The sequence below is a fragment of the Schizosaccharomyces octosporus genome (assembly GCF_000150505.1).
Source record: "Schizosaccharomyces octosporus yFS286 unplaced genomic scaffold supercont6.2, whole genome shotgun sequence".
In the NCBI taxonomy this organism is placed as follows: Eukaryota; Fungi; Ascomycota; class Schizosaccharomycetes; order Schizosaccharomycetales; family Schizosaccharomycetaceae; genus Schizosaccharomyces; species Schizosaccharomyces octosporus.
In genome coordinates this window covers 3,819,183-3,830,935 of record NW_013185620.1, presented here as the reverse complement: position 1 = coordinate 3,830,935, position 11,753 = coordinate 3,819,183, and the positions used below count along the sequence as shown (strand labels likewise).

At 35.7% G+C, this 11,753-nt stretch overlaps 5 protein-coding genes across 5 annotated transcripts; 1 reads left to right on the top strand and 4 right to left on the bottom strand.

Moving 5' to 3' along the window:
• Nucleotides 1–611: 611 nt before the first annotated feature.
• On the top strand, nucleotides 612–1,269 carry SOCG_06265 (uncharacterized protein). The gene has a single exon (XM_013164098.1). It carries the CDS (start codon nucleotides 927–929, stop codon nucleotides 1,017–1,019), a length of 93 nt encoding a protein of 30 aa, XP_013019552.1. The 5' UTR covers nucleotides 612–926; the 3' UTR covers nucleotides 1,020–1,269.
• Nucleotides 1,270–3,751: 2,482 nt separating this feature from the next.
• Nucleotides 3,752–4,962, bottom strand: SOCG_01131 (NADPH dehydrogenase; the record flags this gene model as incomplete). The annotated part of the gene is made up of 2 exons (XM_013163551.1): nucleotides 3,752–4,259; nucleotides 4,316–4,962. The coding sequence occupies 2 exons, from the start codon at nucleotides 4,960–4,962 to the stop codon at nucleotides 3,752–3,754; spliced, it is 1,155 nt and encodes a 384-aa protein (XP_013019005.1).
• Nucleotides 4,963–5,131: 169 nt separating this feature from the next.
• SOCG_01130 (galactose-1-phosphate uridylyltransferase Gal7) lies at nucleotides 5,132–6,574 on the bottom strand. Its single transcript, XM_013163550.1, has one exon. The coding sequence runs from the start codon at nucleotides 6,467–6,469 to the stop codon at nucleotides 5,366–5,368; it is 1,104 nt and encodes a 367-aa protein (XP_013019004.1). The 5' UTR covers nucleotides 6,470–6,574; the 3' UTR covers nucleotides 5,132–5,365.
• Nucleotides 6,575–6,990: 416 nt separating this feature from the next.
• Nucleotides 6,991–8,716, bottom strand: SOCG_01129 (uncharacterized protein). The gene has a single exon (XM_013163549.1). It carries the CDS (start codon nucleotides 8,330–8,332, stop codon nucleotides 7,775–7,777), a length of 558 nt encoding a protein of 185 aa, XP_013019003.1. The 5' UTR covers nucleotides 8,333–8,716; the 3' UTR covers nucleotides 6,991–7,774.
• On the bottom strand, nucleotides 8,650–11,528 carry SOCG_01128 (allantoate permease). Its single transcript, XM_013163548.1, has one exon. The coding sequence runs from the start codon at nucleotides 11,284–11,286 to the stop codon at nucleotides 9,652–9,654; it is 1,635 nt and encodes a 544-aa protein (XP_013019002.1). The 5' UTR covers nucleotides 11,287–11,528; the 3' UTR covers nucleotides 8,650–9,651.
• Nucleotides 11,529–11,753: the final 225 nt, after the last annotated feature.

The following is an 11,753-nucleotide window of genomic DNA, read 5'->3' as shown; positions in this document are numbered from 1 at the left end:
AAAAAGGAAATATTCAATTTCTGCAATTTTTAATTGTAAAATTGTAAAATTGTAATTATTAATAATTTTATAATCATAGAATACTATATATACCTCTAGTTCTCAGTCTAAAACTCCAGATTGGAATATTTGACTAATCTAGCTATAAAGTACACTCTGCACAGGTTATTTAATAAATTAGATCCACCTAAACTAATTACTATACTTTAAATGGTACAAAAGCATCCAAAGTCAAGTACGGTTTTTCATAACTGATCCATACTTTTCCACTGATTTATATATTCTCTTAACGAAAAAGAGTCCATCCGTGACAATTGCAACATGCATAATATCATAATATAAAAGTATCGTTTATTACACAAAGTAAACAAAGTAACCTTTGGCAAAATAGTCATACTTTTCGCTTTAAATAACACATATATACGGACTTGTAAAAAATATATTTATATTAAAAGGCTCACTGACTTGGCTTGATGATTTAGAGGGCATCCTTGGAAACCCTTTATTGTTTTTGAAAGTTTAATCTTTCTTATGAAACTATATACTTTAATTATAAAAAAATGATATAAACCATCTTGCTAACAATCCTAACGAACAGAGTTCCTACACCAGTTGATTGCAAAAGAATATTTATGCAATCTGGGAGTATGATGCTATTTTGACTTACCGACAGATAAATACGACAAAGAGAAAAATTTTTTTCTCCTCGCAATTATTTTGATTACAACCATTTACTTCAGTACCTCTTTTTCCAGTCTTCTGGTCAAGGTGTCTTTCTTTTGGGGACAAGCAAATTGATTCAACCATTTCCATCCTGAACCAGCTGCTTCAGCCATTACTAGCTATAGAATTGAAACAAAAAGGTGTTTTAAAAAAAATTTTAAGAGAAGGATTACCTTGTTGCTGGTAAGTACACAATTGCTGATATGTCTTTCGCATTCTGGAACAACACTCTTCCGATGATGTTTGGAAAAGGAAAGCATGAATTCAAAAAGAAGCTTCCTCAATTGGATTTTTAATAGGGCATTCCTAAGACATATTCTTGGCATCAGCGTCTGCTGAGCGTCCTGCTGTTGCTGCCACTTTGAAGGAAAGATTACAGCTCTTCAACAATGAATGAATTAAATGTTACCTATTTTATCCGCTCGTTTGAATGATAATCAAATGTGTTTTATTTATTAATTTATTTTTTACTTTAGGCAAAAAGGAACGAACCACATAATATTTTAGGAAGAAATGATCGAATTTCTTACAATGCTTGAAAACAAGAAGCTTCGTTTTTGATTGTTGGATGCTATATCATTCATTGTCTTAAACTACTTACATAAAATATCTTTGATGCTGCTGCGACAAATGAAGCAACATCGTCAAAAATATCATTAGCAGAATAAATAAAAAGATTTACCTTAATTATAATTATCTTGACCAAAGGATTGTAGAATTTGTCAATTTTTAGACTCTTTTTCATTTACAGATAGGATTAAATTCTCAATTTATTAGTAGTCATACAAACAAAATAATTTATGCATTTCGTAAAAGAGTGACTGAATACGCTTCGTTCAAACCACAATGTCAACATTATACAAGCTTCGTAAAAGTTAACTTACTTCCATAAAACAGGTATGTCAAATCCCTATAGAAATTTAGGAGAATGCAGAAAATCGAAACTCAATATCAATAGGTAACTGTAATTAAGGGCAACACGAAGGCGCTCCTTTAATTTTGTCCTTTCATTAAGTCCGTATTGAATTCCATAACCATCAAGATAGCGAGTACATTGGGCTCTTGTTAGGCTATTGATATCTTCATCTGAATATTTTCGTGGTAAATCCAAACCCGGCTCTTGCCATTCAAATGGAACGACATCAACTGGTTTTCTCTGCGACCCTCATTTGTATATTGTACAGTCTACAATTTTGGTACTCCTATCTGTGCAACTTTATTTCTACTCCATCAAAACGTCGGTCCACCTCATCAAATCGTCTTTCCAATGACACAATTCCACCTTCTATAGACACTTGCTACTGTTTGACAGATGCAAGATTCTGTCTAACCGAAAGAAATCCAACGTTCGATCATTAAAAAAACTGATAAACCATTTTGGAGGTTGAATGCTATTAGGTTCCTCTTCACTTGTGTAGCGATTCGCAAGGCTTTCTATCGTATGTATTTTTTCAAGCCCACGCGACTTCATTTGAGACTTATCAGTAGCTTTCTGATTTCCTTCAGTTGAGAATTGATTACTTGACGTTGTAAAGCAATTCGCTCAAAGCCTTGCTCAAGCTCATACCTCCTATCATTATAATCTTTCTCATTGATTGCCCATCTATAATCTTTCGCATAACGATAATTCAGCACTGTTTTCCTTGTCTTTGGATTTTATCCATTGACCATCGATGTATAGTCCGACGGGTTGTCTGGCTGTGCTACCGTCTGGGAATGTTAAATTTTGGAACAGTTCTTCTGACATTGGAAATTCTTGATTGATACTACTACGAAAGGAAAGGAGATCACGGTGTTCAATGAACATGTATTTATAAATTAGAAAGCCTTTGGTTATTCATGATGTGATATTAGCAATGATAAATTCCCAATCTATTATTGATAGAAGTGTTGCCCTGAATGGCTAGAAATTCTCTTTTTGAAGTTGTACTCGAGGATGTCTCAGATAGCATTCATATATTGACAAAGACGGTATCTTTTGTCATGCTATATATTATGTAATGATAATACAAAAGATTAACTTTATTACATTTTGTAAACAAAGGAAACTATCAAAAGAAACAACATCGGTTAAAAGTATAGCTGAACCATATGAATATACGAGCTGTGTGGATTTGAATAATGTTGTAAACAAATTACGATACGTTGTCAGGGAAGGATTTTTTAAATGAAAGTGATGTATGGATGAAACTAAACTTTGATGATACTCATTCTCTTTCGTTCTTATAATGAATGCTCTTGCAATTTGTGAAGGACTTGTAGTAATTAGCATTTTAGAGTGGAATAATAGTTCATTAAAAGCATAAATATTTTGAAATTGATGATAAGAAGAGTACTTAATTTACAAAGAAAATGAACTTCATGATCATGTCTTCTCTCATGCCTCATTTTTTATAAAGCAACGACATTATTTTGGTGACTGGTCACATCCTCGTTACGGTTATGTAGCGTTTGTTCTCATTGCGAGTTTTTCTTCCTATTACTTTAAAGAGTTGGTTATTATAAAAAGTAAACAAATGATCTTTTAGTAAAAGAAAAAGTACTATCGAATAAAAACATATACATATGCTAATCATTAAGAGCAAAAATTTTCGAAATTAAAAGCTTTGATCGACTGGTTTGATTCTTGGCAAATCAAGTTCTGGACGTTGGGGGATTTATAGAATTACCTTCCTATCATTCATTTAATACACATACAATTGTTTCAATTACCAAAAACTATTTTATGATATAGAAACCTTGGTAGTGGCACTGTTTTTTGTTCCCCTACTTGAATATTATTATTTTCAATCTCGTGTAGGGTTAGCAAGCTTGGGACATAATACAGTAGCTATAAGACCGGCCAATATACGCAACAAAAATTATCTTACTGAAATTAGTTCTTTAAATCCTAAAAGCACGATATATTTTTCTATCTTCACAAAATGCCAAAATCATCATTAATTAGGTAGACTATAACTAACGTTTCACTGTTCCTCAATTGCTGATTGAGATTAAACTAAATTTAGTTTATTTTTATAACATACAATTAAATTAGAGAGACAGGGCGTTTCTTTTCCTCTGCTGCAGGCTCATAATGCAATTCCTCGCCGTAATTGGGGAAAGTGTTGTAACCATAGTTATGGGAGGCGTAGAACAAAGCACGAACATAAGGAGTCAGTTCAAGACCTTTCTTCAATCTTTCAACCAAATCTGGGTTGGATGTAAAGTATCTTGAAAAACCAATCATAGTACGGTCATCGTTATTGACATCAGCCTTCAATAACTTGAACTCGGGACTGTCATAGGTATAGTTACCACTTTGTACAATGGGACCTTTCCACAAAGCCTTGACAAAGTCATTGGAACCAACAATGTCAGAGGTATTGACATCTAAGTTTCCTTGAACTCTGGGTTCGACGAGAGAAAGATAAGCAAGCTGCTTACCGTCATCAGCACGCTTTTGAAGCTCATTCACAACATAACTAAAAGTGGTGACGGGGTGTACCACGTCTTTTTCAGCCTTCATTCCTTGAAACTTGGCCCAAGGGGATAATCTAATAGCAAGCTTATCAGCACCAATGGTCTCAATCAAAGATCAATGACTTCTAACACAGCTTTAGCACGTTTTTCGATGGAACCACCATAGCTGTCGGTTCTTTGGTTGGAAGAAGGCTGCAAGAATTGATCAAGCAAATATCCATGAGCACTGTGAACTTCAACAAAATCGAATCCAGCGTTCAAAGCATTAATGGCGGCATTCTTGTAATCTTCATAAATAATACTCTTAATCTCTTCTTCGGTCAATGCTCTTACAGGATTGCCTGCAGCTTCGGCAGCCTTTTTGGAATCTTCGCTTTCATACAAAGCAGAAGGGGATATCAAGTCCAAACCATGCTTTTTCAGTAGTTCTGGGGATCCAACTCGTCCTAAAAACCACAATTGGCATGACATCAAACTACCCTTAGCATGTACGGCATCAGTAATTTTCTTCCATCCTTGGACTTGCTTATCGTTCCAAATACCAGGAATATTAGGGTATAAACCAGCGCGAGGAGAAATGAATGTGGCTTCTGTAGTGAGCAAAGTACCAGGAACTTGTGCTCTATCAGAATAGTATTTTAACATCAAATCACTTGGAGTATGATCATCTGCAGCACGGAATCGCGTTGTTGGAGCATAAACGATTCTTTGATTTAGTGTATGGTTACCAATCTTAATTGGTTTGAAAAGATTTGTTTGTTCCAATCCGACCGTCATTTTTTACTAATGAATGTGAGATATTATCAAAGTAGATTTACCGTGATACTAATGACCGGCGTTGTTTTCTACTGCCTTGAATTTATATGTGTTTTCCAATGTCAATGGTGGAAAGAAATTGCGAATCTTCATTGTTGGCTGACTAATATTCTTAGTCATCATAAAGTAGTTGTAAGTTCGCACGAATTATTATAATTAAATAGAAGTTCTATTATTTCGATAGATATAAGGTTAAATTGAACGAATATACATATACTCGTATATCTTCCTGTTAAAGTTTCTTAGTATTTAGAACTCTTATCCAGTTTTGTTTGTCGATGCAATTGCAATGTGACATATGGAAAATTAGAATGAAAAAATAAAAATTAATATTTATATGTTTGAAAATTGGACGTATCAAGGTTCAGCTTAGGGTATCTAGGTAATGCCTTGTACACTCAAGTGCTTGCAAGCGTTCAGCGGCTTGTTCACTAGTCAGATCTCTTTGGGCTTCACCTAACATTTCAAATCCAACACAAAACTTTTTTACTGAAGCAGACCTCAATAGAGGAGGATAAAAGTGCATATGGAACCAAGAGTTATTGCATTCATCTTCGGTGCCGTGGAGAGGTGCTTGATGAATTCCCATGGAATAGGGAAAACTCGTGCAAAATAAATTATCGTATTTCGTAGTTAATTGCTTTAAAATAGAAGCCAAGTCTTGAACATGCTTTTCTTGGAAATCCATCAACGAATGCAAATGCTCTTTTGAAATCAACAAAGTTTCAAAAGGCCATAAAGCCCAATAGGGGACGAGTACAACGAAAGAATCATTTTCAAGGACAATTCTTTGTTTTTCTTCCATTTCAAGCTTGACATAGTCGCCGAGTAAGTGTGAACCGTAGGACTTGAAATACTTAGTCATATTCTTTATTTCTTCACCAACATTCGTTGGAATATAATCCAAGCCCCAGGCCTGGCCATGTGGATGAGGATTTGAGCAGCCCATAGCCGAACCTTTGTTTTCAAAAAATTCAATGTATCTATAGTGCATGCGTTCAGAAGACGCTGTTTTTAACTGAAAGCATAGTTGCTTCCAAGTTTCCACAACATGCATAATAGCATTTATTTCCATACGAGGAAGCGTCAAACTATGATTAGGGCTAAAGCAAATGACAAAACAGTCGCCCTTGACACCTTGAGTTTTCTGCAAACGGGACTTCAAGGAGAGTGTCTGCCCTTTTTCGTGGGATTGTTCTTCCACTAAATCAGGTTGTTCCCTTTTGACTGCTGGATAGTCATTGCGAAAGACGTGCGTCGCTGTGTAATTGGGGTTTTTGGTACCCATTGCTCGATCATTTCCCGGGCATAAATAACAGCTGGGGTCATAGTTTTGTACTTCATCCTTTACTATATCTTCTTGTTCACCTTGCCAAGGTCGTTTTCCACGATGGGGAGAACACAACACCCATGTATCATTCAGAGGGTTGTATCGGCGATGTGAATGATCTGTAAAGTCAAACTTCATACTTCTTTTTCAACCTTGTAAATTCAATTCATTTATTATAGAAAAAATTTACCAGAAAATATGGCATTCCTTGTTCTTGGTGGTTTTCCGGTATACATTACATAGTTCTGCTCCCCTTCTACTTACGAGTCGCATTGCGCCTTAGTTACTTCAAGCGGATGGAAGTAGCTTCCTATCAGTTGCTTGTATTCTTTGATTTACCATTTTTATTTTATAAGCGACTCGTTTAATAATCCTTGTCGCTTCTAGCGTATTACGATATTTACGCCCTTTATTTTAAGTCTTTTATGGCCGTGCCTTAGTGTCTCCTAATCCATTAGGATCTCAGGAATGAGTAGTTTTCATGCTTTTATAAACTATTACATATCTTGTATAATCTGCCTTGGAGGAGCAATACCGAATTCATTCGTATATAAATCCCCATCGTTCATGGACATTTTTTCGTCTTGAATACCTACACCTATACCTCATCCATCTTTCTTATGTACAAAAAGTAGTATAAAAAAATTAATTTTTTATGTACAGAATCGAATCACTTTAGGACAGATTATGAGTACTGGCAAGGTACTGCAGGCAGTGTTTATGTACAAAAATAACGAACTGAAAGGACATTGTTAAATTCTTTAAAGCAAAGGTGATCAGCTGAGCTTAAAATGTAAATAAGAAGTAAAAATGTGATTTACAAAAACAAACCAAATTGCAAGTGAAATTTCTTTTAATTGACGACTTGAAAAGACGTGAATAAAAATAGTAATAGAAAATCAAATAGTCAAACAAATTCTCTATTCGACCATTGATAATCCATGATTCAAGGTGACAATAGTACTGCATCTCATTTCATTTACTGATTCGTTCCATTGTCTGCATTTTCGAGCGTTTACCTGGGATACTGTGAATTTCTTAGATGATCGGGTTGGAGTATTCCATCACCCTTTGCTATAAAGATGTAAAATAAATAAGTTTATGCAATTATTGAGAAGGTTAGTTATTATGATGTAAAAACGAAAAGAAAAGTCTGACCCCTATAGAAGTTTACTTAAATGCAGAAAATCGAAAATCAAAACTCAATATTAGTAGTTAGTTGTAAATCCGATGCCGATACAAAGACGCTCCTTTGGTTTGATTATTCTATCAAGTCCATAGCGGATTCCGTAACCATCAAGGTAACGAGTACACCATACTTGGAAGTTTCTGCTACCTTACTTGAGTAAGCTGTGAGTTTGGTGTCAGATAGTCTCATATGACCGAGACTTCTCATTGCTCATAAGTACAAGTTTGGAAATGCTTTAGCCTGTGAAAGCGGTGCTATGAAATTAATATCCCTAATCGTAAAACTTCATCGATATTGACGAGTGCTACTCCTTGTGACCCGCTTATTTCCTGCATTTTCAAAAGGTTCATTGTTATCTGAAAACTCGTAACGGGATTCTTGGGGCGTAATAAAACCGACGTAATCAGAAAGCTTTTTTTTTGAAATACTCGTGGCTCATTCTCATCATAGTTACCGCCATATCCCTCTAGATATGTTTTCAATTGTTCTGGATTTAGACCATCAATGTCAGAAATAGTTATTAATTCAGGCAGCCCAGCAGGATGTTGCTGTCCGTTGACAAACGGAATTGGCTTTGTATCACTAGCCATAACTCTGTGTAAAATGTTTTCAGATCTCTGGGCTAAGGTTCTTGTTTTGTTAACTTTAGAATCAATTCGGCGGATGCTTGTGTGAATCTCACCGTTATTTGCCTGAACATTGATAGCATTAGACTCAAATTGTCCTTCTAGTCTTTCCAGTCGTCCTCCGAGGCTACCGACGTCTTTTCTAAGGCTACGAACGTCTTCTCTAAGGATATTAAACTTCGTCATTAAACTTTTCGTCAGTCATTTGAAACAATCTTCGAATTTCAGACATATTATCTTGTGAAAATGTCTCTCCTCCTCGAAGTTTAGATGTAAGTGCTTCATAAAGGCTCGCCAGTTTGCTTCTGAACGAATCAAATTGATATTGGGGAATCGTCTTTGCGAATTCATTTGTGAATTTTGAGAGCGCTGCATAAGAATCATCAGAGGGTGGAGGAATTCCAAATGGGTTCTCAAATAAATCCTGGTTCATTTATTAAAAGGGTCGAACGGCGAAAAGGAGGATTCAAAAATAAGTGAAAGAAGAATTAATAAATTGTAGCTACTTCCTTAGCTACATTCTGAAAGGCACTAAACGGACCGGGACATTTGTTTACAAGTTTATGTCGTTGATGTGAGTAGTCCAGCGTCGTCAAAACAACGTATAAATTTATTGCTTTTGGCGTCGTTAAGTGTTTACCGGTGTCTAACGCTCAATAAACATTACATCTCTCTTTATTCTTATGTTATTCAGTACATATATTTTCCTATCAAGAACCGAATATTACAAAAAAGTAAACAAACAGTCATAGTGCAAGAATGAACTGAAATACACAGAGTAAACAGGAGTACTAAAAAATAGCATACCGTCCACAGCATCCCAAATTCCCATGTTGTCTCCAACCATACTACTAAACTAACGAGATCCTCAGGTGCTTAGCTAAACTGCAGTGATATGACGGTTTTGAATTGCCAGACGTCGCGGAAAATAACTGGCTTCACGAACTTCATTTTCTAATCTTTTTTTTTTCTTTTTCTTTTCCGCTATATCAAAATCTCTAGCGAAACGTAGGATGGCTGCAGTTGGTTGTTGTGAAGGAGGAAGAGTATTGAACTTGTTAGCGCGCAGAAATTTCATTCACCAATTTTTTTTTTTATTGACTTTAAATAGATTATTATAGGTCCTCATCCTATTTGATTTATTAGATGTTTATAAGGTAGAGAATGAATTAATCTGCTCGAAAACGCAAACAAAACACCCACTAACTGTACATCATTTGTATATTGTTTCAACTGACAATTTAATATGAATCGTATTTACAATACATACTTAAGTATCTGAGATACTATAGCATAAATGTTTTATAAATTGGTAGTCTGAAACCATTCCCGGTTAATCACTTGTTGCGTCGCAATGAGTATAGAAATAATTTTTCACTTATAAGTATTCTTGCTTACTTCTAGTAAAAAATTACGTTTCTTTAATTAGCCATCAAGTCCTTATATTTAAGCTCATAGTAAAACACGATCTATCAAAAGAAAAGAAGAAAAAGAAAGACTAGTGATTACCAAATATACCGAAACTTGATTTGCTCTCGATCCGTTTTGTCAAAGAACTCTTCGTTTTTTTCGGTATAGTTTAATTCTGGATGACCTTTCAGAAATTTGTCCCTGCGGTGATTTTCATACATATAGTAAACTGCAAGCAGAATTAAAACACCTTCAAATAAGCAGGTTGCTATAAGCGATGCCTGAATTCCTTCAATATATTCAGGAACTTGGTTCGGTTTGAAGAGCTGTGGCGAGACTATGTTGCCAACAGAATAAAATAAAAACATAGTTGCATTTGCTGTTACTTTCTTTGAATATCCAGATATATTGGAACTCAACAGCGAAAGAGCCAATGCATTTCCTGAGGAGATAGGAGAGAAAAACCAAACACCCACCACTCGGGCCCATGGATTTGAATCGGGTATCTTCCAAATCATGAGGGCTCCTACGATTGTAAAGCTGCTAACAAACATACATAGAAAGATTCTTCCTTTCTTGAAAAAATGTGCAAATACTCCTGTAAATACCATACTACCAACGGCGACTGCGCCCGAAGGCAGTGTCAGTAATACAGCATTGATTCCGGAGTAACCCATCCCTTTGATAATTAAACCACTAAACACAGACATTGCATTTGTAACTTGGCACATTCCGTTATAAAAAACTAAAAGAATCACTTGAGGGTCCTTAAATGCTTCCAATGCTTGCGAAAACTTGAATCTTTTTGTTTCCATTCCTGTGCGATTCTTCCTTACTCGTTCAATGGCAATTCGCTTTTCCCTAGTATTCAGGAATTTTGCACGTACTGGGTTCTTTGGAAAAATTATGTAGACAAAAGACCATATATTTGAAACTGCACCTATAACTAGAAATGGGTATTTCCAGTTGGGCAAGCTTCCCTTGATATGACCAGTTCCATATCCCAAAAGCGCACCCACCATTATGGAGACCCCATTAAACGCATACCAGGCGACGGTTCGAATTGGTTGTTCCTCTCGCTTATACCACATGGAGGTAAGGGCCACAAATGCTGGATTCACACAACCTTCGAATATTCCCGACAGGAAACGTAACGCAAGTAGTCCGTGTTGGTTCGTACAAGTCGCCATCAACAATACGCATGCAGACCACAGAAAGGATGCAATAAACAAAAAGTAATGAATAGGATACCTTTGTAAAAGATATCCAGCTGGATATTGAGCAATCATGTATCCAAGATAAAACATGGTAGAGAGCCAGCTATAAGCGCTCCCACTCATATGAACCGCTTCTTTCATCCCATATACAGCTGCATACGAGATTGCCGTTTTATCAAGATATTGAATGCCATATGTAATACACATGACTGGTAGTACGAACATATCAATCTTTCGTCTAACTCTTGCATCTTCGGCTTTACTGTGTTCAAATTCATCATCATCCTGAACAATAGCCAAAGCTTCATCGATGCCCGCTTTATCAAGTTTTATACTTTTTTCTTGTTCATCATCAAAAGCAGAAAAGCCTTTTATCACGCTGACTTGGTCTTTCTCTTTTCCCGGATGAGATATTTCTGATGATGAAGGAGAATGTGTTTCGTTACTGACAAACGTCCAAGAACGGCCATCGTTTTTCCCTGTTTCAGAAAGGTGCTCACTTATGACTCCCATTTTTTGAATTCCCTTCTTTTTCCTGATTTCTAGAAAGAAGTGACCAAGCTTTATATTTGAAGAAACCTAGACAGATAACACTCCCAACTCCGCACTTACATTCATTCTTAACACCCATCTTGTTAATTTCTAACCTTTTATCAGCGATTCAAAATATGGGAACCGATTAAAGTACTATTAGCTATTTCTTCCAACATATTGTGTGCTGTTGAAGCAACATCTTCTTTACGAGAAGATCAAGTATAGTTACTGCAGATCCGTAGATTTAACGAAAAAAATACACATCGCTTAAAACAGAAGCGAGTTGGTATCAAAACGTCAATGTGAGCTTAAATTTTAACCGAATTGAAAGTGAAAAGCTGTAGTACATAGATTCACGAAAACATTATAAATGGAAAAACTAAGACTACGTTCATTTCAAAGATTTCTTTACATCTTTTTTAAGATATTGATGGGCTAAAAAATTC

What these genes read in the sequence shown, in the direction of transcription:
- SOCG_01129 (XM_013163549.1), bottom strand. Translation starts at nt 8,332, where the DNA reads ATGACGAAGTTTAATATCCTTAGAGAAGACGTTCGTAGCCTTAGAAAA.
- SOCG_01128 (XM_013163548.1), bottom strand. Translation starts at nt 11,286, where the DNA reads ATGGGAGTCATAAGTGAGCACCTTTCTGAAACAGGGAAAAACGATGGC.
- SOCG_01130 (XM_013163550.1), bottom strand. Translation starts at nt 6,469, where the DNA reads ATGAAGTTTGACTTTACAGATCATTCACATCGCCGATACAACCCTCTG.
- SOCG_06265 (XM_013164098.1), top strand. Translation starts at nt 927, where the DNA reads ATGTCTTTCGCATTCTGGAACAACACTCTTCCGATGATGTTTGGAAAA.